General features: G+C 42.5%; 3 protein-coding genes across 8 annotated transcripts; 1 reads left to right on the top strand and 2 right to left on the bottom strand.

Annotated features, from left to right (window-relative positions):
* Positions 1-121: 121 nt before the first annotated feature.
* On the bottom strand, positions 122-4,345 carry LOC146564292 (complexin-4-like). 2 transcript variants are annotated; one of them, XM_085291975.1, is made up of 4 exons: positions 3,765-4,345; positions 3,176-3,547; positions 2,413-2,500; positions 122-1,170 (listed from the first exon to the last, which is right to left on the bottom strand). In XM_085291975.1, exons 2-4 carry the CDS (start codon positions 3,409-3,411, stop codon positions 946-948), a joined length of 549 nt encoding a protein of 182 aa, XP_085148101.1. In that variant the 5' UTR covers positions 3,412-3,547; positions 3,765-4,345; the 3' UTR covers positions 122-945. The 2 variants fall into 2 exon arrangements, with proteins under 2 accessions (XP_085148101.1, XP_085148100.1); XM_085291974.1 differs by having other exon boundaries at positions 3,794-4,344.
* Positions 4,346-12,917: 8,572 nt separating this feature from the next.
* LOC146564293 (retinol-binding protein 1-like) lies at positions 12,918-16,631 on the top strand. Of its 3 annotated transcripts, none has more exons than XM_085291982.1 (5): positions 12,918-13,007; positions 13,319-13,549; positions 13,870-14,054; positions 15,563-15,664; positions 16,364-16,631. In XM_085291982.1, exons 2-5 carry the CDS (start codon positions 13,474-13,476, stop codon positions 16,415-16,417), a joined length of 417 nt encoding a protein of 138 aa, XP_085148108.1. In that variant the 5' UTR covers positions 12,918-13,007; positions 13,319-13,473; the 3' UTR covers positions 16,418-16,631. The 3 variants fall into 3 exon arrangements, with proteins under 3 accessions (XP_085148108.1, XP_085148105.1, XP_085148107.1); XM_085291979.1 differs by lacking the exon at positions 12,918-13,007 and adding an exon at positions 13,022-13,155; XM_085291981.1 differs by lacking the exon at positions 12,918-13,007 and having other exon boundaries at positions 13,169-13,549.
* A 1,937-nt stretch (positions 16,632-18,568) lies between these two features.
* On the bottom strand, positions 18,569-25,204 carry clk2b (CDC-like kinase 2b). Of its 3 annotated transcripts, none has more exons than XM_085291977.1 (12): positions 24,618-25,204; positions 23,965-24,055; positions 23,815-23,881; positions 23,590-23,706; positions 23,348-23,514; positions 22,028-22,122; positions 20,916-21,045; positions 20,752-20,834; positions 20,590-20,669; positions 20,421-20,511; positions 20,115-20,333; positions 18,569-18,696 (listed from the first exon to the last, which is right to left on the bottom strand). In XM_085291977.1, the coding sequence occupies exons 1-11, from the start codon at positions 24,681-24,683 to the stop codon at positions 20,151-20,153; spliced, it is 1,170 nt and encodes a 389-aa protein (XP_085148103.1). In that variant the 5' UTR covers positions 24,684-25,204; the 3' UTR covers positions 18,569-18,696; positions 20,115-20,150. The 3 variants fall into 3 exon arrangements, with proteins under 3 accessions (XP_085148103.1, XP_085148104.1, XP_085148102.1); XM_085291978.1 differs by having other exon boundaries at positions 18,583-18,663; XM_085291976.1 differs by lacking the exon at positions 18,569-18,696 and having other exon boundaries at positions 19,645-20,333.
* Between the last annotated feature and the right edge of the window lie 50 nt (positions 25,205-25,254).

Consider the following 25,254-nt stretch of genomic DNA (forward strand, 5'->3'; position numbering starts at 1 on the left):
TTCGTGCTGACAGGAGTTTGATGATTTATAAATCTGAGCATCAGAGTTCAAGAGAAACACAACAGAGCCAGAATTTCAGGTTGACTGCACAAAAAACAGATAATGGGCCAGTGTAGCTTCCCGAAATGTGTTTTATTACAAGTTCAATCACAGCAAATCAGCTACAAACAAACAGACTAAATGTCCACCTTCGTAAGTGGTGTTTTTCTCCACACTGTATAAAAGCCTTGAATTTATGCACCAAAATAAGCTCAACACAAACAAAGCAGTTATTAGAAACTAGCAAATTTGGCTCATACACATCACCGATACTGTAGATGTGATGCAGAAAGGACTCAGTATAAAGAAAAGTGGACAAATTCTAACATAATCACACAAAATAAGAAAGTTTCATGTTGTTTTGTTGCCCTGAGGTTCCTCACTTGTGTATAGATCTCTTAGTTGGATCTATATCATTTAGACCGACAGCTCTGCGTACTAGCTTGGCTTCTATTATAAAAAAACTAAACACGGTGTCCGAGTGAAACATCACCAGGACAAGATGTGCCCTGTTTTAACATCTACAACTATTGATTTAGTTATATAATCACAATATAATGCAACAGCTTATTAAAACAGTATAAAATCAACATATTCAATGAGGAAAAAATTCTTCAAGTACTGCGTAAAATCCCATTTGTACTTTCATTGTCATGTACTGACCAGTAATTCAACACCTCATAATAATGTTTGAGTATATCTAATCAATACCTAAAATAAGCATTTTACACTGCCGTATTTGTTATTATTAAGTAAAACAGGTGACTTATTCACCTGTTACAAGTTATCAGAGCTATGTAAGAAGAAAACTGACTTCAGCTTACATAAAAGCAGCAGTCATAAATTCCCATATGCTGTTCTCTTCATTAATAGAGTGTAATAATCATTGCTGTGAGTACATATTGATCACATGATTTTACAAGATCCCCCATTTGCTGGTGCAGGAGTAGGCGTCCCGCTGCGTTTCCTCCCTGTGAGGACCGCTGTGCTGAAGCTGAGGCCTTGAAAGGCACTCAGCAGGTTGAAGCCATCGTTCTTGGTTTTGGTTTCAGGATGAATTATTGTCGATAGCTCGTGGGGGAGCGACACTTTGCCTCCGACTGACCTCCGCTGGTTTGTGTCCTTCGTGTTCTGAAGGATGATGGAAGAACAAATGGGTTACAGGGTTGAACGTGTTGCAAAAATAAAAATGAATAAATAGCTCTACATCTCTTATGTCCTTGGGGCGACCGTGGCTCAGGGGTTGGGAAGCGCATCTGTAATCGGAAGGTCGCCGGCTCGATCCCCAGGCTCTCTGTCCTGGTCGTTGTGTCCTTGGGCAAGACACTTTACCCTACCGCCTACTGGTGTTGCCCAGAGGGGCCGATGGCGCGGTATGGCAGCCTCGCTTCTGTCAGTCTACCTCAGGGCAGCTGTGGCTACAACGGTAGCTTGCACATTCACACACTCCACCAGTGTGTGAATGAATAGTGGCATTGTAAAGCGCTTTGGGTGCATAGAAAGGCGCTATATAAATCCAGTCCATTATTATGTTGCAGTAACATACAAGTTGGCACACATGGATAATGCCTGCAAAGAATAAGCCAACTATTGTATTGTTGGGGGTTGGCTGTATCTCTGCAAAGGCTGCAAACACATCTGAAGTTATAACAGTTTGAGTTTTAAGGTTTTTTTATGCAGTATCAAGATGCGCTACATCTTGTTGATGGAGAAGTGTTTGCAAAAGGAAAAACAGAAACTGCATTGAGATTGGTTTATAACTACTGAGCTACAGACATTAACATGATGTTTAATGATGAAATGAAAGTACCCAGAGAGAACCCACACAGACATGAGAACATGCAAACTCCACACAGAAAGACCAGACTGGACTAGAAAGTCAAGATTTGAATCCAAGGCCTCCTGACTGCGACCGCCGTGCTGCCCTTTTTTTCTTTTTTCCTTTCATGATTTCATTTTTTTCCCTGAGGGTATTTATCAAGTAAATACTTGATAAAAAGTATTTACTTCTCATCTTCTTTCTATCTTCTCATTTTCTTTGACACAGCAAGTTTCATTTTGAACTGGTAAGAATTTTTTGGTTGCTGAACCCTGAATCCTAAATTCAGAAGAATTACGCAGCACATTTTTGTGGTTATTTGACATTTTATCTAAATTAATTCAGTGAAGTTGGAAAAACATTATATTTTGAAGAAAATTTAAACTGGTGTGTGAGAGTAGTGAACAGAAGAATGCAGCGTTTTGTAAAGTTTCAATTCAACTCTGTTAAAGAAATAAAATTTAAAAAAAACCCAGTACCGTGTATAAGGGGAAAACTGTCCAATTTACACAAAACTAGAGGATAAATATTGTTATTTTCTTCCAAACACAGACCTCAGGCAGCTGATATTTTCTCCTGAAATGAGCTCTCATCGCTGCTCTCTCTGCATTCTTCTGGGCCTTGGTGGCTTCCCGCAGCTTTCTGTCAACACAGCAGACAAACATAAATACAGCTCAGATATCGCAGGCAGAAAATAAAAATCTCTCTGCACAGTTAACGCCTTCGTTCATCTCAGCTGCCTCCTGCAATGAGAGCACAGTGAGGAATTGACAAAATGAGGTGAACTGAGGGGATTGATTTCAGTTTGCAGATGAATTACATGTAACTCAGGCAAAACTTGATTTCATGTCTGTTTAGAGTCTTTTTTCCATTTTCACCTGGAAATGATAAAACGCCTGTTCATATAATGCATCCAAGAAGCAACCCTGCCTGTTATTTGTAATGGCACAAAATAATGATACTACTCAGGTGCTTGTGCAGCTTTGTGGTACTTGTGGTTTCCATTTCTGACGCCCCTCCCATTGTCTTGGAGGCAGTTTGTGGTGACACTACACAGAAATTGGCTGATATGGGCGGTTAGTTTAGTTTGTCAATCGTTTCATTGTGTTTCATTTTTTATTTCTTCTCGATAACAATTTCTCATTTAGATTCCAAAACTATGAATTGTGATTTTTAAGCAACATTTTCACTGTAAGAGTGCTACTTGTAACACTTCATGTTTACAAAAGCACCTGTTGCTACTTTTACTTAAAGTATGTGAATACTTCCTTCACCCCTGCATGACGGTTTCTACATCACATACAGAGCATTACTTGCCTCTCCTTCTCCAGCTCTGTCTGGTACGAGCAAATGATAGACAGATCTTTGGGATATGCAGCTCGGGGGGGAGACGTTTTGCCCAACTTGACACATCCTCCTCGACTCCCGCTGCCTCTCCCTCTCTTGTTCCTACGTTTGGCACACAGCTTCTTCCCCTTCACCTCCGACACACAGCTGGTCAGCTTCCTGATGGGCATGCTCAGGGAATTTTTTAATCTCACCACAGACTCCATGATGTACCGCACACACACCCCTATTTCCTCGTCAGATGACAGGTGAATTTATGGTGGCTTTCGCCTTCCCTCATGTTGTGTTGCACTGACACGAGAAAATCAGGACACGCAGTCTGACATCTCACAGCAATAACTCCTGCCAAGGACAAGGACGGCAGTCAGACAAGGCTCAGACACTCAGAAAGGTTAAACACACTGATGGAGAGTTTATCATCTAGATCAGGTTAAAGAGGGCAGTAAAGCAGAAAAACGGAAACTACGTGATGACAAAACATGAAAATGCCAAACTAACATGCTGAACAGGCTAATTTTCAGGGTCTATTACCACTGATTTACACACAAACATGGTTTACCATGCTGTTCCTGTCCACGGTTATCTTACCCATGCAGGTGGCCACAGTTGGCCTAAGGCTCACACCATAAAATCCAGATAAAGCACCCAGCCAGATGGCCTTCACCACCACCAGCCAATCCCTAAAGCTTTTTAAAAAGTGGGGAAAACAAGAATAAAAAAACAGTAGACTCTCCACGAGATATTAAGCCTGCAACTTCCTGGCCTTCACAGGACAAAATCACTGTTTTCCATTGAGGTTTCAGCCTCTCCTTCCCTCTTTCCCTCCTACAGAATCGTTTTCACATTTCACTACCCCCAACTCTGCCACACAGATTACTACCTAAGGGACTTAATGAGGGGAATCTCGTTAGCCGTGGCAGGGAATGCACCTGATGAGTCACGTGTCAGGGGTGAAGCTTTAGACGTGATGTTGAGTGACACACCCATGCATTCACAGTAAGTTAATATATTTATAGACTCATTTGTCCTCCTGCGTAGCTCCATTTAATCCATGTTGTTTTCATAGTTTAGAAAATGGGAGAATAAATGCAACAGCGACAGTTTTTTTTTCTTACAAGAATGCTGTTGGTATTTATTTCACTAAACATTCGTGGATTAAAGATGACTAAAGATGGGGAAAGAAGAAATGAAACTTGGATGGAGAGAGTCCGGCCTTAAAGAGAAGTATTTGAGTCAGTGGGAGATCAGAAACGTACTGACAGCTGGACTGTGCAACTGTGCAAACTGTCAGAAAAGAGGGGACAGAGTGGGGTCACCCTCCGGTCTCCCTCAGTCTCTCCACCAAACAATCAGTGCTGAAGTTTGTTTAAAGGGAGAGCATAGTTTCCTGCATCATAGACTTTTTTATCCACAAACACAGTTTAAAAGTTGCAGTGTAATACATTACCCCTGATTTCTTTCTTCTTCTTTTTTTTTTTAAATATATGCACTCAAAAAAGGATTTCTCACCCTCATTAAAAATTGAAGCAAGAATCTTGAATAAAACACAACATAATATAAAATCAAAGGGTTATTTATGTAGTAATTAACCATTAGGGGAAATGTGATCGATATACCAAAACAAACTAGATTCCAGTAAATGTAACATTTTACCTTCTACTTATGTAACAAATTACATGGAAAATTTACATGCAATCAAATTACTTAAAGACAGCTTCCCAGCAGAAATATTATCTGAGTGAGGCAGAGGGCGTGAGTGTGAAAAACAAAACCTAAAAAAACAACCTTCACCGGGTCATTTCTTTCCTCTCTGTTCAGTTTCACTCTGTTCAGTTTCACTTAGGATCACTACAGACAAAGAGGATTGTTTGTTATTAGGATTGTCACAGGTGTAATAGGCACTCCTGTAAAAGCAACTCGTTAACACGAATATCTAAGCAGCCAGTCACGTGGCTCACCTCAGTGCATTTAGGCATGTAGACGCAGTCTTTTAATGGGAGATACAACACTGAAATACACACAGAGAAAAACAACAGCAATTCTAGCTAGTCACAGTATCACATATTTAGCAAATATTTTATTAAATACCCCCATTCAACGACTAATTAAGGTAGATATCTAATTGCCAATCACATAAAAGCATCTCAGTACAGTTTATTAAGTCAAGGAGGAGCGTTTGCATAAAGTTATCCTTCCACTGCTGAAACGTGAGATTGAACCAGGGACCTAACGTTCTTCCAAATGAGCTGTTTCAGCAGTTCTGTTTGTGTCTGTTGCTGCACTTTACTCCAATGGTATCCAAAGTCATTGGATCTCAATGTGCATTGTACAGCCAGACAATGTTACCACATCAATATGAACCAAAATCTCTGGGGAATGATTGCAACACCATGTTAAGTGACTGGTCTGTGCATTTATCAGTGTTGTTATGGTGACCTACAAACCATGTGCAAACACAGACCATGAGGCAGGGGATGGGCCAAACTGATTTATTATAAATCTCTGATGGAAGCGCAGAGGGCCAGGGGTTGCCAGCAGGCAAGAACAAAGCCAGATGTGGAGGCTGAACTGATGGCTGAGAGCCTGAAGATGCGAGGGAGAGGTTAGTGAGCTGGCTGCTGAGAAAGACACTGAAGCCAGAGCAGAGGAGGCTGCAAAACACTAAAGACAGGATGGCCCTGGGAATCTATCCAAACATTTAGCAAAAGTGACAAGAGGCATGGTCACAAAAACACCAACCTGGCAGAGTGGAAACATCAGTTCTGAGGATATGTAGTGGTCTCATTTGAAGAACTGGCTGCAGCTGGTGAGGTTCTGCTTTGACCCCAACACACCTCTTTCAACAACTACAAAACGAGCAGACACATCCCTACAGAGAAAAGGAGAAAGGGAAAGAGAAAGAGAGAGACCTCTGAAAGTGATAGCAGGTCAGCCTGACCCAGAATTAGATGCTGAGGGTGAGTCACTGGCTCAATGTCTTGTACGGCTGCTCTGGGACTTCCCTGCACTTCCATATGAGTACACAGAGAGCAGCAGCAAGTCTCCCCTTCAGTGGCAACAGGTATTAATTATGCTGGACACAGAATGAAAAGAAGGAGCTTATAAACAGCCTAATTCTCTTCCAATGATGTGCTCTCCATGAGACAGCAAATTAGGCCTGACTTTTCTGCTTCCTGAATTGCTGCTGTGTTTAATTCATTTCATTTCCACCAACTACAATTTGCAAAATATTTTTACCAATAACTATCATTACTACTAAAATGAGGAAAAAAGAGTTTGAACATGGCTTTAAATGTTATCAATTGTCTCCAGTTTCTAAAAGTACATTATAACGCACTTATCTGCTTACAACACCATGATACATTATTTGTTAAATATAACTATATACTACTGTTGAATGTAAAATGGGGTTACTTAGATCTCCGTGTGTCCTTTTTTTCAGAAATGTGGCCCAGCTGTTCTCCTGATTTCTTATTTTGGCACACTTGTTTGAATGTCTTGGAACGACTCCACAGTGAGTTTTATGCTCTCTGACCTACTCTAATGCCCTACTTGGCACCGAGAGCCCATATGCACACTTCAACCAACCTGTTTGAAGTCCCTCACTCATTTCCACACCCCTCTCCCCTTACTCTTCCTCCTCTGGTGCCCAGAGCACTTTAATTTCTAACAGGTGAGGAAGCTTTAATACTTTAACAAGATCACAGAGAGAAACCACGCCCCCTACCCCAGAGCTCATGCAGACCTGAGATCTGTTTACTAATCCAAAGTTTTGCCTTTTACTACTGAAGATGGCTCGAGGTGGTCCTGTGTCAGCCAGTACAATTCATGAACAGAACAAAGGGGAAACATTACTGAACATTTCCATGTTCATATTCTCCAGGTGTGTGTGTTCACGTGTATGCCAGTGTTGTTTTGTCACATGTTGGACACTGATCTCCCTGAAAATCCCTTAAGTGGCTCTTTTTGCTCAACAGTGGTTGACATTATAACTTAGCACGTGACCCTAACCTTCACCATCACAGGTGAATGCCTCTGACCCTTACTGCAACTTAACCCTGATTCTAACTTTTACCCTCAGTGGTGTGGTTGTTAACATGCAAAAGATCCTGAGAGCAGAAGGTGACACAAGCTAGTTTACTTCTAGTTCTGATCCCGAGGATACTGTGGCGACCACTTTGGAAACAAGGAAGTGTTTGGAAAAACAAGTGTTTGAGACAAAAATCAAGCGTAGTACTGCGATATTTGCATGTATCTATACAGGAACACTGAATTTGGATATTTTAATAAATTAAAATACTCTCGGAATACAATAAAAAATCTCATGCAGCACCATCCTGAGACAACGTTAGCTGAGTAAACCTACATTAAATTAACTCAAACAACAAACCATCCCACACTGGATACAAGCAGCTTGACAAAACCTAATTCCTAATTCAGAGCAAGCTAATGGCTCAGTCACAGGAGGAAAAATAGAATGGCGACCTCCTTCAATCAACCAAAAATAAATAAATAAATATTGGCTGCCTGGTGATTGCATTATTTTTTTTTTTTTACATTACTGCTGCAACCTGTGGTGACTATTCAATTCAGATTTATTTATATAATGCCAAATCACGACTCCAATCACCTCCAAGCATTTTACGGTACATTGTAAGCCAAAGACCCTACAATAATACAGAGGAAACCCCAACAATCAGATCTTAGCAACACTTAGCAACAGTGAGGACTAACTTGAATTTCAGTGTAGAACATCTGACCAATGTTGTTCATTAATGCTACTTTAATATACCTGTTCCGTATTAGTATGCTGCGCATGCACGCAGTGAGACGGGGCAAGAGAGAAGGGACCCGCCCCCTGGAATGTAATGACTAACGTGTAATGGTTGCTTTGTTTCGAAGTAAAGGATGCTCGATGATATTCACGAACCCTGAGTCATTATTAAACGACAAACATGGTGTCAGAAGTGGGATTTATAGTGTCTATGTCAATTCCATTCACATAGAACATTTCTTCATCGCTGCCGTGCGCCTGCATTTCAATATGGTTTATGGGTCTCTTTTTGAATTGCCGTGTTTGTGATGACTTGCAGCATTTCTGGAAATGATTCCATTTTTGGCACTTATGGCATTGCTGGCCATATGCTGGGCATTTGTCCCTTTTTGCCTCGTGGCTGCCCCCGCAGTTGTTACAGTTTGTGATTGCGTGAGCGAGCCTATGTTCTGGATACGTTGGCCACGTCTTCACAAGCGAGGGCTTGAAGCCTGACCCAGCAAAGACCAAAGCAATTGAAGAGATGCCCACACCTGAAAACGTCACAGCTCTCCAACGCTTCTTAGGGATGATTAATTACCTAGGAAAGTTCATTCCTAATTTCAGCGAGCTTTCAGCCCCACTTCGGGAGCTAACGTGCAAAGACGTACAGTGGTGTTGGCTCAAGCAGCATCAAGATGCATTCAATGCTTTAAAACGAAGCCTGACCAGTCCTCCTACCCTCAGATACTACGACGTAAAGAAACCTGTCACGTTAACGTGTGACGCATCGCAGTATGGACTCGGGGCTGCATGCCTCCAAGAAGGCGCCCCGATTGCCTACTCATCTCGTACTCTGACACAGACAGAAACGCGCTATGCGCAGATTGAGAAGGAGCTTCTTGCAGTCGTATTTGGTTGTTCCAAGTTTAATGATTACATCTATGTGAAACAAATCCAAATTGAAACTGATCATCAGCCATTAGTCACCATCTTGAACAAGCCAATACATTCAGCTCCAGCCAGACTGCAACGCATGATGCTTAGGCTGCAAAAGTACAACTTTCAGATAGTGTACAAAAAAGGCTCGCAGATGTACCTCGCCGACACTTTATCCCGTGCTCCCACAACCTCGACGGATCAGAACAGTGATGAAACAGCTGACTACGAGATCATGTCGATCCAGCAAATCTCTTCTTACAGGCTGATGCAGCTAAAGGAACACACTGCCTCAGATCCAGAGCTACAGAAACTGAGCACTGTCATAATGAGAGGATGGCCTTGCAGACAAACTCAGCTGCCCACAGAACTTCGTCAATACCACCCATATCGAGACGAACTCACTCTAGAAGATGGCATTGTCATGAAAGGGCTGAAAACAGTGATTCCCAAATCTTTGCAAAAAGATTATATCGTCATCCTCCACAGAGGGCACCCAGGCATGGAAGCTACTAAACGCAGGGCCCGTGGCATTGTGTTTTGGCCCACAATGACAGCAGATATTGAGCAAGAAACAGCTGCGTGTCCAGTGTGCAACAGCACAAGGCCACATCAACAGAAGGAGCCGTTAAAGCTACATCCAGTGCCGGACATACCCTGGTCAACCGTCGCCACCGACATCTTCGAGTGGAACGGTCAACATCACCTGGTTGTAGTCGAATCTTACTCAGGTTGGTTCGAAGTAGACCTGCTTCCAGACCTAACTGCCAACACTGTCATCACAAAGCTCAAAAGACACTTTTCTGTCCATGGCAGCCCGCACAAAGTAATATCAGACAACGGCACTCAGTTCACCAGCCAACGCTTTGCAGACTTTGCTTCAGCATGGGACTTTGTTCATGTGACAAGTAGCCCAGAATACCCGCAGGCCAATGGATTGGCTGAACGTGCGGTTCGCAGTGCAAAGCAATTGATGGAAAGATCAAAGAGAGATGGAACGGATGTCTTCCTTAACCTACTCAATCTCCGCAACGTGCCACGTGACAACACACTAGGTTCCCCAGCTGAAAGGCTGATGTCAAGACAGACGCGCACGACCCTACCCGTGTGTAGACGTCTGCTCGTTCCCAGCCCCAAAAGCAACAAAACAGTTAAAACAAACCTACTTCACAAGCGCCAGGCACAAAAGAGATACTATGACAAGTCCAGCAGACCCCTCCGCCCCCTCATGCCAGGTGAGGTTGTGCGGATGCAAACGCGTCAAGGACATGACTCCTTAGGAACCATCAAGGAAGTCTGCGAAGAGCCCAGATCGTACATCGTCCAGTCAGGAGCTGGAGAGTACAGGCGAAACCGCAGACATATCCTCCCAGTCTCTGAACCGCCACCACCACACGGAGATTCCCGTGATGATTACAACGCAGCCCAACCACCAACCACTGACTCCCCACAGCACATCCAAGAACCCGTGACACACACCGACGAACAAACACATAGCCACATGCAACACTTCACACAAGCCCCAGTCCAGTCCCCCTGTCGCCCGGCACGTGACGCTTACATCACACGATATGGGAGAGTCTGCAAACCGAACCCCAAGTATGAACACTAAGGCATAAGAGATGGACTGTAACACGAAAGGAAAAAAAAAAAAAAAGTGGACAGTACACATGATGTGATGTCAGCAAAGTTAAATGCTCACCGTGTCCTTACCAATGACACAGTTCAAGGTGTGAAGTAATTCGTTAATGTTTAGGCTAGAATGTTATGATATGGACATGTTGTTAATGTGTTATTGCTAAAGGTGTTGTTAGCAGCTTATACAGCCATAAGCTAAAGAGAGGGGATGTAGAACATCTGACCAATGTTGTTCATTAATGCTACTTTAATATACCTGTTCCGTATTAGTATGCTGCGCATGCACGCAGTGAGACGGGGCAAGAGAGAAGGGACCCGCCCCCTGGAATGTAATGACTAACGTGTAATGGTTGCTTTGTTTCGAAGTAAATGATGCTCGATGATATTCACGAACCCTGAGTCATTATTAAACGACAAACATTCAGTAAAAGAAACCTCAGGCAGAAGTAGACTAGTCTGAGGGTCGACTAAATGGTTTCCCATTATTATTACTGTATTATCAGAAACAAATTACATGTAATTGCCAACTTGACCCCATTCAATCGCAGACTGATAGCAAACTGACTCCCTCTTATGGCGGGCTTTAGTAACAGTGCTGGCATGCTTGGAAACAAAAAAGTGAAGTGAGATAACTATCTTATTTGATAAAGAGACGATGACAAAGTTTAACTCTGAGGACATAATTTGCAGTTTAACAATAAGGTGATGGATCCTTTAAATATGTTATTGCAGTACTCGGTATATGGCGAAATGTTATAAATGTCAATGATATCGTATCTTAGGGTGTTTGGTGACTCCCACCTATATAAAAAGCAATGAGGTCCTCGGTTTTTCTCCTTATGGTGACAAAGGCCGATGTGGCATCGGGTGAACTGAGCCTCATTTAGATGACTAGACGAGTGTTTACACACACCTAGACTGATACGGGGAGATTTATAGATCACGTCACATGTGCACGTGGGGTTTTGAGACTGTCTTCGGGCTGCCAGCTTCTACCCAGATCCACAAATGTAAGCAGCATTCACGTACTAACAGAAAACTGGGACATTTGGGCTTTCTGTGGAATTCCCCAATTTAAGATTACAGACGCCATATAGGAGCCTAGATGTAGTCATTCTACATCACCTGGATTAAATCTATATTTAAAAATGAGCAAGAGTTATCCTATACTCGCTTCAGAGAAGGAGCTCTAACTGACCGTTTTACATCAGAAGAACATCCAGCAAGTAGTGCAGGTTATTTAAACCATATATTAACTTTCACAGGCTATTACTCGTTTTCTAGTCGAGGGATGATATATGAAAAACACATGAAGCTCAGATGTCCCAGTTCTCCACCCTCACTTGAAAGCAGCTTACATTTGGCAGCTTAAAAATTGTCTCCAAAATCCACGTGCACATGTGACGGGATCTGTGCGTGTCACCGGGGATTTATACTTATGTGTAGGGATGTCGTAACCCCTTCCCCCGAATCCTACGACGTCACCAGACGTGCACCAGCTTACTGGAAATGTAAGTACAGGTGGCGTCGAAGGAGCTGGCAGCTGCTGTGATTGGACTGTGGATCCCTGCTATGCATTTCCGGTGTTGTGCCAAAAAGTGATTGTCTGCCAAAAACTGATTTCCAGTGTTTCTGTGTATTTTTTATGTGTAATATCTTTACGTATGTTCGTAAATAGACTTCGGTGAACAGGGGATACAAAGGGGTTACATAAAGAATTAAAAAATTATCTGTTTTTTAAGTATCTTTACAACTTGTACTTACATTATAACCAATCCGGTCCTTTATCCCCACTTAAAATATTTTTACAGAACTACTGTAATATTTGCTGACATTTCTGCTGTCCTGTTGGGCAACTTACTCTTACAAAATACATTTTTAATGTTAATGAGATTTTTTTTACTGCATAAATAAAGGTTATATAAAAGTCGCTGCCAAAAACTGATTGCGGCTTGTATCTTGCTACACGAATGTTGTTTGTGGCTCAAGATGACTTTATGTCATCCATAAGGGATGCATTTGACATATGTTTAACATATTATAGCCCAACAAGTTACTTATAGCACTTTAAATATGAGCAACCGCTTTTTGGCAAATACCGGAAATCAGTTTTTGGCAGACAATCACTTTTTGGCACAACACCTGCAGTTTTTGAATTTATCACCGAGAATAATAATCATCATCATCACCTCAGTATAAAGACTCACAAACCTTGGATAAGTGAAGGAAAAAGGATGGATGGAGATGTTAGGGAGATAGTTTCGGCAATCAGTATGGATGTGATGAAATATACAAAGAAGTGGCAGGGGGCCGGGGGAGGGGTGGCGAGGGACAAAAAATTAGCCCCAGGGGGAGACAAAAAAGCAGCTGACCACTACAAAGAGTGGGGACCCAAGAGGGGGAAAGCCCCGGCATTTAAATTGTTTCCATCGTGGCTGACACCGCATATAAAACACCGGGACAGACGATAAGGTAATTACAGGGAACACCACGCAAAAGCTGGCAACTACGTCGGTCAGTTACGTAGCTTACGTCGTCAGCTGTACAAAGGTTCACCGCAGAAGTGATGATTAGACTTCTGCGATCAACAGGCGATTCGTGCACGGCTATTTAACGAGCTGTAAGTGAGCGAAAAGAACATCGCAAGTATTTGTAGACATTTGTGCGCGCTGGAAGTTGAAAATAAAAAGCTAAAATAGCAGATTTGTGAAGTTTAAATTATTACTATTTATTCACATTGAATCTCTTTAGATTAATCTGTATTTGTGTTTCGATTGGAGCAGGTATTTGCCAGGGCTTACAATTTACGCACAAGTGGTTGTACACTAATCTTGGTTCAGACTTGTGGGTCGGCAGCTGATCCGTGGGATCCAGACGGGACGGGAGGAAAAACCAGAACAAGGCAAAGCAGGAATTTCTGGAGTTTCTTAAGGAAAAAATGACTAAACCTAATTACTCCGGCACCTATCATATGGTGGAGCAGGAGAATGTGGACGCCTACCTGACATGTTTAGGTACCAGTCTTTATGCAGCATATTTTATAGTATTATTACCATCAAATGTTTAACGGGTAAAACCCTCTCATTTAACATTCACCTTTCATGCGTTTATCTTTAAATAATTGTTTATATGTTGACTGATTCATAATCTTCAGTGTCTGGTTTAGTGATGTGGACTATCTACATTTCCAGCAGCACATTAGTGTAATGAAATCACCACCTTTGACCCACTTACACCCTCACAAGTGTGTGTGTTCACTCCACCTGCAGTGTCTGAGGTAGAAAAGATCCCCCCATAAGTGTGGCTTACAAAATCTTTCCCTCTTTTCTCCCAGATGTTAATGTTGCTTTGAGGAAGATCGTGTGTATGTTGAAGCCCACTAAAGAGATCATCCATGACCCAGAGACAGGAGCCATGAAAATCAACACAATCACTACCTTCAAGAATTTCAGCATGGATTTTAATATTGGAAAAGAATTTACTGAGGACCTGAGGATAGTGGATGGCCGTACCTGTCAGGTGTGTGTTGTGTTTTTTCCAAAGTTTGCTTTGAAGGTTAGGTACTTGAGTAAAGTCTGTACACTTCCCGCTGGGATTATTCCATAACCACTCGTTGCTGTTTAAAAACCCAGAATAAGAAACATTCAGCTCCTTCCCAAGTAACCATTCAATGATGGGCTATGATGATATTCTTCAGCTGAATGCTAAACAGAGACGACTCATATCCCAGATTTATGAACTTATCAGTAACCTTAATCCGTGCTCCACTGACCGTCTGAGACTGGGACACTGACTTGGGGATAACTTTAACTGATGAGTCTTTGCTGGTGCAAAGTGTTCACTTAACTAATGCTAGATTAGTAAGGATTTATCCCAATGTTGACCCGAAATGTCCTCGGTGAGAGTCCAGACAGCAGATCTGACACACATGTGTTGGTTGTGCCCGGGATTGCCCTCCTTATGGTGAGGAATTTTTAAAGCATTTGGTGAAATGTTTAAAATGTAATGTGACCCTGAGGCGGGGTTTGTGCACATTTGCCAGCCAGGACTCGTGTTATTGTGGCTTTTACCACTTTGCTTGTAAAATGCTTGAGTTTTCAGAAGTGGGAAGTGTGTCATGGCCCAAACAGAGGAGGTTCCTCTGTTGTATTGATTTGATTTATTGATTTACTGATGCTCATCAGTCTGGAGAGGTTATAAAACCATCCTTAAAGAGTTTGTCTCGACAACAGTGACAGTGTTCAGGTTACTGAGTCTAACATCAGCAGAACATTAAACGGCGATAGAGTCCATCGTAGCAGCGCAAACTCGACCTGCAGATTGCTAAAGATCTCACTGGAAAACCAGAAGGCTGTTTGAACTCGAATTCATGTATAGATGATGCTGAAGTAGAACTTTTTTTTTTTTAGTATGAAATAAGAAGTCTTGTGTTTGGACAAAGGAAATGGCGATGGTGGCGTCATGTTTTGGATCGGTTTTTGTGCATTTAGTCTTAAACAACTGGATGAATTCTGAATTACACCAGAAAAGTCTCAAGGAGGTGACAGGACCCCTGTCCGTGGATTAAATCTCAGGAGGAAATGGATCATAAAACAAAAACATCACCCCAAACTCACAAGTTGTTCCACCAAAGTGATGTTAAGGAGATCAAAGATGTTTTGGAAAGTCAAAGCCCAAACTATTATCTTTAAATGTTCTTTCTTTTTTAGTTATTGCTGTCTACAGGGTGTCACATGATACAAAAGATGCAAAGATACAAAAATATTGGATCATTTTTTATCAGGTCCAACTAATATATTCATGTAATTTTTAAACAAATATCTAAAATCTGATGTTTTTGGTCACATCTTTGAAAAAATGAAGTATATTTTAAAGGCTCCATGACCTTTCACGCATCACTGTATTAGTCTCCCCCCCCTTTTTTTTTGCTTTGCATAAAGCTTCTTGTCTCTTTGTGTGGCTGAGTGTTGTGTGAGCTACTTTACATGCTAATGTTTCACACTAACGGCATCTCTGTGGTTACACAGACTACAGTAGATTGGGACGGAGACAAGCTGGTTTGTGTACAGCGAGGCGAGAAAGAGGGACGAGGCTGGACGCACTGGCTGGAGGGCGACAAGCTGCATTTGGTAAGGATGTACGAGGGGAAGAAGAGGCCAGTGCAGAGAGAAAGCAAGGAAGAGGGAAGAAGGAAAATGAAAGCTTAAAGGGAAGTGATGGAGAAATTGATATGCTAAATGAGGGAGGGTATTCAAATAAGGCAGGTTTTAGAAGTTATTCATTGGCTAATTCTGTTACTGTCTTTGTGAGAAAAGGTTTTTATTAAGAGGTCTGTGGAGTTTGTATGTGCCTAAAAGGGGAAAGTCCATCACCTAACAAAGGAGTACACACAAACTGAATGCACAAGTGCTACAGAAGCTCAGAGGCACATTTGTTCTAGAACAGTTTAAACTCATAGCTTATCTTTCATTGCTGGTTACGTTTTCAAACGGTCAGCATTCTCCCACTAAAAAGCTCTCACAAATTTAGAGAAAGTGTTGCCGATGCTAAACTCAATATGCTGGGGAATACCAGCGACGGTTTCAGAGGTTACACAAAGGGAACAGTGAGGGACTAATGAAGAGGTGGAGGAGGAAAGTGGGAGCGGGCTGAAAAGACCTGATGAATAGATGTGAAAGAGTGGAAGACGGATTATGAGGTCAAAGCATGAGCTGGTGAGGGGGGTGTTCTGGACAGAATCCCAAATGTTCTTGTTGCTTCTCACCATTCATTTACACCCTCTCACCTCATGTTTTTTTTCCCTCTTCTTCTCCGTCTCTTCTCTGCAGGAAATGAGAGTTCAAGGCGTCGCAGCAAAGCAAGTCTTCAAGAAGGCTGAATGAAGTCACTGAAAATGTTTTACAGTCAATAGTCTCATTTTAAAGGTAGCCGGTACGAGAGTCGTGTATATAGCATTATTTATTAACAATATATTTGAAGTACAGCAGCAAAACTGAATATTTGTGGAAAAAAACATTGTTCTGAGAGAAGAGAGTTGTAGAGCTTTTGTAAAGGTCTTTCCCTATGTTGCACAATCTTATAAAGAAGTGATGCATCTGTCATGTTTCTTATTTTAAATGATAAGGTGTGTGTGTGTGTGTGTGTGTGCGCGCGCGTACGTGCGTATGTGTGTGCGTGCGTGCGTGTTGCTGCATCTTCATATCTAAAGTGATTTTTATGCATTATTGCACTGGAACCCTGAACTTCTACAGAAATTACCAAATGGAAGTGCATGTGAAAACTGTCTGGAACAGTCGGATCGGACGCTAGCTGATCTTTAACCTCCGGCTTCCTGGTTCAAAGTCCGCGTGATGTCACATTGCGCCCGTGTGACAGTAGAACACCTAAATATGCATTCACTGCCAGTGAGTGGGCGTCATGCATCCTGCCTCCTGCACTCGCTTTCAGCATTGCAAAGGCTGAAGAGGGGAAACTGGCGAGTACACGCTCGCGCTCAGCAGAGTGACCATGCTCTCTGCTCAGCTGCACTCAATCAAGATGCCAGAGGAGGGCTGAGAGTCAGTAGTGTGTGAATGTATGAGTGATGAACTGAAAGGTTGCAAGAAGGCATCTGAATTAATTCAATGACTGCAGGTGCTATTTTATGTAAAATTTATTACAGAAAACATCAAAATTGCCATAAAGTGACTGCAAGCACAAAACTGAAAGGATCATACATCTTCAGCTTTTAAATACATCATGTCCTCCAAATGTTAGAGACGTATCTGATTACATTTTATTTTTTCCCTTTAAAATGTCCAATTTTAGAACATGTTTCTTTTATCAGAATCAGAATGGGTTTATTGCCAGATGTTGAGGTTTACAACATTAGGAAATTGCTGCGGTGCTTCAGTGCAGACAATAAGAATTAAAGTGCTATGTAGAAAGAAAGATATGTGCATGAGATATACATGAGAATAAGAATTATGAGTGCTACGTAGAAAGATATATACATGAGTGCAGGTGGTGATCAGTGCCAAACATGAAATGATGCAGTGAACACAGCGTAGGGTCATGTGTTAGTGGCGGGGACAGTCATGTGGTTATTGTTCATGTGTCCAACAGCAGAGGGGAAGAAACTGTTCTTATGGCGAGAGGTTCTGGTGCGAATGGACCGGAGCCTCCTGCCTGAGGGGAGCAGGTCAAACAGACTGTGTCCAGGGTGAGAAGGGTCAGCTGAGATCCGGGCTGCACGCCGCAGTGTCCTGGAGGTGTACAGGTCCTGCAGAGATGGGAGTCTGCAGCCAATCACCTTCTCAGCAGAGCGCACAACACGCTGCAGTCTCTGTTTGTCCCTGATAGTGGCTCCAGCGTACCACACGGTGATGGAGGAGGTGAGGATGGACTCGATGATTGCAGTGTAGAATTGCATCATCGTCCATGTTGGCAGGTTGAATTTCTTCAGCTGCCTCAGGAAGTACATCCTCTGCTGGGCTTTCTTGATGACGGAGGTGATGGTGGGCTCCCACTTCAGGTCCTGGGTGATGGTGGTACCCAGGAAGCGGAATGAGTCCACAGAGGTGATGGGGGTGTCAGTCAGGATGATGGGGGGGAGTGGGGCTGTGTGCTTCCTGAAGTCCACAATAATCTCCACTGTCTTCTGGGCATTCAGCACCAGGTTGTTGTGGCTGCACCAAGACACCAGACGTTCAACCTCCCTCCTGTAGGCAGACTCGTCCCCGTCCGAGATGAGCCCAATGACGGTGGTGTCATCTGCGAACTTGATTAGCTTGACAGACTGGTGGGTGGAGGTGCAGCAGTTGGTGTACAGGGAGAAGAGCAGAGGAGAAAAAACACAGCCCTGAGGGGAGCCGGTGCTGATGGTCCGGGAGTCCGAGACATTCTTTCCCAGCCTCATGTGCTGCTTCCTGTCCGTCAGGAAGTCAGTGATCCACCGGCAGATGGGATCAGGCACATTCATCTGGGAAAGCTTGTCTCGGAGATGGTCTGGAAGGATGGTGTTGAAGGCAGAGCTGAAGTCCACAAACAGGATCCTGGCGTAGGTTCCTGGGGAGTCCAGATGCTGCAGGATGAAGTGTAGGGCCATGTTGATGGCGTCGTCTACAGACCTGTTGGCTCTATATGCAAACTGCAGGGGGTCCAGGAGGGGGGCCGTGAGGGTCTTGAGATGGGAGAGAACTAGGCGCTCAAATGACTTCATGACCACATTAGCATGAAGACAACGTCTGTTGTGTTTGTTATAACCATTACTACATCACCTGTTTCCAAACTTCAGTGTTTTTGCTAGGGTGACCAGATGTCCCTTTTTTTTGTGGGACGCCGCAGCAGTTTTATGACATCTCCCACATACAGAAGCAAAGTCCCACATTTACACAGCACTTTCCTAAACTCTGTTTTGTTTTTTGTTATTTTTTAGCCTTCCCTGAGTTTAAAGAACGCAGGGAAGGCTTTTTATTATATTTAACTGGAGGTTAGCAAGAAGTCACCAAAAAGTTAGCAGCTTGTTTAATCTGATGGAATCTACCACAAAGAAAATGATTTGGCAGTTTATACTGAGAAATACAATTTTTGTCTCTTTAGATAAAATTATACTTCAATTTCTCAGATGGGGAAATATGGCACGAAGTGACACAGTGCATGTGTGTTATAATTGACTAGAAAAATCGTATTTTTTTTTAGATATAGCTAATATAAGAACATGAATCATGAATACAGGGTTAAATAAGGACTACTGCATAACAGGTTAAGTTAGTTGGCCTTTACATGCTAGACTCATGTCTGATTTATTGTAATTTTTTTTTTAAGTTGGGCATCTGGTCACCCTAATCATAATTCTGATGATCACACAAGCCTAAGATGTAATATTTCCTTCAGTTGATTTGCTTGTTAAGGTCAGTTCTCCATTAGTAGTTTAACGTTTGGCACCTGCGCCATTTCTTCATCTTTTTTCCTCGAATATAAAAAGTACAGCATAAAAAAGTAAAAGCAAATAACTTTTATATTTTTCAATTGTTTCCTTTTTTAATGTTATATATAATTATTTTATTTTTTTAATGTTTTATATAATTAAAACTACACACTAGAAAATTACACTTAAAAAAAATCACATTTATTCTAATTAATATCTAGAGACTCATTACCTCAAAATAAAATGCTTCTGTTCTGGGGGATACATTAAGGGTGAGACTGTTGGATTTTTATAATGTCACGTAGGTTGCATTTGTCAAGTCTTTCCATACTTAACAAGCTTGTAAACAATTTTAAGACAATTTTAACAGAAACATAGAAAAGCAAACAAACATAAAAATAATATGCTCAGAAAAAAATTGCTAGCACCTTTAGACAAACGTGTCTGCTAAATAAACTTTTTCCCTACTTGAAAGGATGATGCTTCTCTTTTCTCTCTTCCAGCTCAATCAGCTGTAACTGTTCAAACTTCTTTTATCTGAGAAGCTGCTTACAATGATGCTTTCAGACTTTCTCTTTCACTGTTAGCTGTCATTTCAGTGTTTAACTCAAATAACTTAAACCTCTTATTTTTAAAGCTTAAATTACAAATAAACTTGCAAACACCCTCACCATATGGTCCACATATGGTTAAGTGTCTACCAAAGGTCATCTGCTCATGTCACAGCTGTTCCTCCACCCCTGACTTCTTCCTGGATGATGGAGGGGCTGGAAGAAAGGATGGCACAGAGCGGAGGAAAGAGAAATACGCTTTGAGGGCTCGTACTCCAGCATCCTCTCTAGGAGATCGAAAAAATGGTGGTGTTCTCTCCCGTGTGATAACAAGTATTCCTGTAAAACAAGGAGAGAGACATTATATTCAAATGGTGGGCACCGAGCAGATAATGCTTATCTGTGGTCCGCCTGCCCACGGCTCACCCTTAACGGCTTGCATTTGGATTTGACGTAGCGTCCGGCTTTGGAGCACTCGTTCCAGTCTAGATGTCCACGGTGGAAATACTTCTGCTTTCTGAGAATCAAAATGAAGAGTCGTCAGATCAAAGTGTTTCAGAGTTTGTGACAATGAGAGGGTGCACGAGCGGGATACCTGCTCCTCTGAATCATCCTCTGAGGAATCGGTCCCTGTACTCTCTCTATCATAGCAAGATGCTCCTTGTTGTCATGAGTCTGTAAGTGGACACAAGAGGAAGTAAAGACCATGACAAATAAAAAGACAAAGTTCGTCTTACTTTTATGTCGAATGTGTGACCTGGAAGAGTGTGAACCCTTTGTAGTATTCAAACAGGATGCAGCCGATACTCCACACATCACACGGTTGACTCCAACCCAACTCTGTGGAAGAAGGAATAGCTTTGTTACCAACTGGACTGGGCAGGTCCTGGATCCTCCCCGAGCTAAAATGACATTTCTTACCAAGTATGACCTCTGGGGCTCGGTAGTGACGAGTAGAGATGATGACAGAGTGGTGTTCGTGGTCAAAGGTGGCGCTGCCGAAGTCGACGAGCCGCACCGTGGTGTCGTTTACCCGCCTTTCATTGCACTTCTAAATGGGCGACAGGTGGAAACACTGTAAACCCTCCCAACTTCGCTCATTTAAAGTATAATCTTTGTATTTTCCTGCTATTGATGATGCTTTGATAAAAAATGATAAAGAGCATTAGGCTTGCGCTAATGTGATGAAAATAACAAAAAGTTATGAACAATTTTACAATACTGCAACACGGTAGGACAAAACAAGAACGAGTCTATCAGATTAGAAAAACAGCAACAACAAAAACGCTACTATCGGCTGTTTCCATGTGGACAAGGGGTCACTGTAGCTGGTAGCTCTGCATGTTTGATTTGGTTGCGTTTTACAGCAGATGCCCTTCGTGACACAACCCCACCAGCAGATAAACCCCCTTAATCTCCCACTTCTTTTTTGGTTGGATTAAACTAATTAGATTAAACATCTCAATCAACTAACTGAATCAATGTCTCACAACGTCTCATTTAACCCAGTTAACCTTAAAAAACGCTTGGTGGATTTAACTAATTCCAAGAAAGTCAACAAGCTTGTTCTCCCTTTTTTGCTAAATGCAACACTGTGTCTCCACTTTGGTCTTGTCTGTTCACAGGACATTGGTCCAGAAGCCATGTGATTTGTTCCGATGCAAACCAAGCCATGGTCCCGTCATAAAGTTTAATAAGCTTGGACATCCTGATTTAACAGGAAGCAGTAAGGGTGTATTTAGTTTTCGTTTTTATGTGGCTGTGAAAAACGAAGAAAAAGTGGAGATTCCCATAAATAAAAATTCAGCAATATGTCTCAGAGCTGCCACATATTTTCCTGCAAAGGTCAACAAACAAGCTGCAGCCTTCCTGGATAAATATGAGATTATAAAAAGCATACATGTGGGTGTCTGATTTCTGCTGAAACAAATTTGCACCCAAATGAAAAGCTGCATTTTTCTGCCATCATTAATCCCCGCTTTTTCTACCATCCCCTGAAGCACTCAGCCATCACGCCTGCAGCCATTTCTGACCTTCTCGGCGTTGTATATGAGGGAGTAGTCCGAGTTGACGAAGAGGATGTTCTCAGGCTTCAGGTCAGTGTGAGTCAGCTTGTTGTCATGGAGAACTGCAGAGGAAACGGGAGAGAAGTTCAGATGAGGAAGTTCATCATGAGCAGACACCTCAAATGTGGTTGATTGTAGACAGCTGGATGTGACAGATTTACAGCAGCGAATTAAATGTTAGTAGATAGGATATTACAAAGATTATATATCAGAAACCCGAATGAAGCCTGTCTGATGAAGTGTTGGTTTAATTAAAGCAGAGGGACTCTTTGATGGTGTGATGCGTTCCAGCTGAGGAGTAACCTCCATGGCCAAAAACTGAACCCGAGGTGAAGCTGCCAAAAACTACAGCTTCTCTAATGGCCACTTGAGGCCAGTTCCAAAAGCAAGTCAATCCCCATGACCCCATGTGTTAAGACACATGTTTACAGTACAAAAAAACCTTCGGCTTCTGTGGATAGTTTCCACTTTCATAACAACGCTATGGAGCTGACCTTTTTGTAATAACTCATCCACTTGGATACTAGAGTTAAGGATGTTGCTGCTTTGATTGGCAGGTCTCCCAACACATGCAGCTGGAGCAGAGTGGCATTTGAGTTTTTAAAAAAGCTTTTAAATAGAGAAATTTAATATTATTACATCCTGTGTGGTACAGCCCAGCTTCAGGTTTAGTTTGCAATATCTGTGCATTGCACGTGCATCTAAAAATGTGATACCTCTTGTCTCCAAAAAACGAAAAACAAAAACATTTCAATGACCAAAAAAGTAGCATTAAACTAATGTAAACCAACGTGTGAAGTCACAGTGGATGAACCCATCTTCTATAAAATCTGTGGTTGCAGCTCATCTTTTGTGCTGTTTATGTTTAAATATTTAGGAGTGCATGCTCTGCTTTTATTTTGGAGAATCGTAGGCCGCGGTTTACAGCATCCTGTCTCATTCTGAAGTTAATTTGCCAGCATGATATCAAGCAAATGATACCATGTTATGGCTACATAACAAATGGTTGTACTGAATATGAAATTAATATTTGATATGACTAAATTATCAATAGCAGACTTGTCTGAGATTTGCAAATGATTGCGTTCGGTTATTGACTAGAATTAATCACTGAATGATATCAATCATCGTGAATGACATCAATCACTCACTGCCCTAACTGCTCCTGCGTCTTGCTCTAATTTGCCGTGTTTAATCTGCTTAGTCTCATCCCTGGCATTGATGCAGAGGTGCAGCAGAAAAGGGAAAGTGGTGCTGCACACTCTGTATGATGCGTATTGGACTCACAGCTGACAGCGTGGCAGATCTGCTGGGCCATGTGTCGGATCTGGTTAATTGGATACGGCAGGAAGTTGTTTGATTTCAAGAAGTCAAATGTGCTGAGAGACAGCAGCTCAAAGGAGATGCACACATGGCCGTAGTAGTTAAACCAGTTGAGCATCTGCACGCAGTTACTGATGAGGAAGAGAAACAGAGGGTGAAACATAAAGCACATGAAACGGGTAACAGCGTTTCAATCACAGACTCACTGTTTGTTGTGCGGATCCTTCTCACTGATCTTCTCCAGGACGTTGATTTCCAATTTGGCTGCTTCTCTGTATTTGTCCTGGTTCTTAATGATCTTCAATGCAATTTGATTTCCTCCTCTGTTTTTAAACACTGTTTTAAAAAAAAAAATACCCCCCCCCCACCCCACCCCACCCCCGCACACACTGCACATTGATTCAACTTGAAACTTCAGATGAAAAACCTACCTGCTGTGGTCCACACACTGAACCACTTTCCCGAAGGTCCCCTCACCTAAAGTGTCGACTATCTCATCTGCAAGACAGATAAAGATCAGCTTAATGACGGAGCACCGTAACGAGGCTGCTTACTCTTCCTACATCTGTGCTGCAACCTACATCTGTCTTCAAGGACGTCACCACTTTTGTAGATCAGGTGACCATTTTCAGAGTCCCTCTCACTGTCATTTGCAGCCCGGTCGCTTCTTCTCTGCAAACAAAGTCAGCCACATTCATGACAAGGTGGAGCAAAAGATCAAAAAAACATCAGCCTGCTTCTGTCACACCCCACCTAAAAACACACCGAGTAACATCTGACCTCTGGGTCTGTAAGGAGAAAGGTCACCAGCTGGACATACCCGTGCACTCAAGCTTGCATGGTTACAGAAGCTCACACAGCTTTGTGTACGTCCTCCTGCTGAGGCTGTCCTAATGCAGCCATGATTAATGCATTAAGGTCGATCTCAAAGACCTGAGCCTGCCCTAAAGGGGGCTCATAAGAAAATGCCAGATGACTCTCTTTGGAGGAGCTGAGGCTCTATTTCCATCCACATTCTGAGACTGTTATTAATATCAGAAGCTCAGCATGTGAGTAACTGACACTTAGCGCAGGACATGGGCCACTGACATACATAAACACAACCAATCTGCACATTCATTGTTAGAAAGCTGGTGATCTTTAAGAGATCAACACATAGTGCAGCTGGTTAAAAGTAAATCACACAGACTTAGAAAGAGACACAAAAACATGTTCAAAGAATGCAGATACTCACAGAAAGGCAGAGGCAAATACAGTCCAGAAAACCCTTAAACAGAGAATGCAGCTCTGTCTTTCCCATTGCACAGCAGTGCAGATCTACTCAGAGAAAAGACGAGCCTGAGTGGAAGAGAGGCGGATGGAGGGATGCTGCACGGGAGGTGAAGGCGAGATGCAGGTGAGGTAGCGGCAGGAACAAAAGGCGATGAGGAGATGTGGAGAGGAAAAGCGCCAAGGTCAGCACGATAAATAGTCAAGTAGCAGCACGGGAACAAACTGAAGGACGAGGAGTTGTGAAAAAATAAAAAATAGCCTGCAGTGTTGTCAGCTGAAACCAGAAGTGAAAGGAAGACACGATGCCGAAGCTTCACCACGAAAGTGACAAAAGAAGAAAGAATATCTTAGGGAGAATAGAGAAAAAGTAAAAGGCAAACACTGAAAGTAAGCGAACACGACAGCTGAAGCAGACAAACACAAAAAGTGAGGAACAGACGGACAGATAGGAGGGCGAGCTGAGACAGACGCTAAGAATAAACTTTGGTCACAACCCCCTGAGAAAGTTTTCAGATGAGAATCAAGATGTGGGCACAGGGGCTGAGTGGATCCAGTTTCACTCAACTTACTTCCTCTCCTCCTTGCACCTCCTTAACCCC

This window comes from Mchenga conophoros, linkage group LG11 (genome assembly GCF_057382185.1).
Source record: "Mchenga conophoros isolate Kocher_MC1m ecotype Shallow Benthic linkage group LG11, M_conophoros_male_GT1.1, whole genome shotgun sequence".
NCBI lineage: Eukaryota > Metazoa > Chordata > Actinopteri > Cichliformes > Cichlidae > Mchenga > Mchenga conophoros.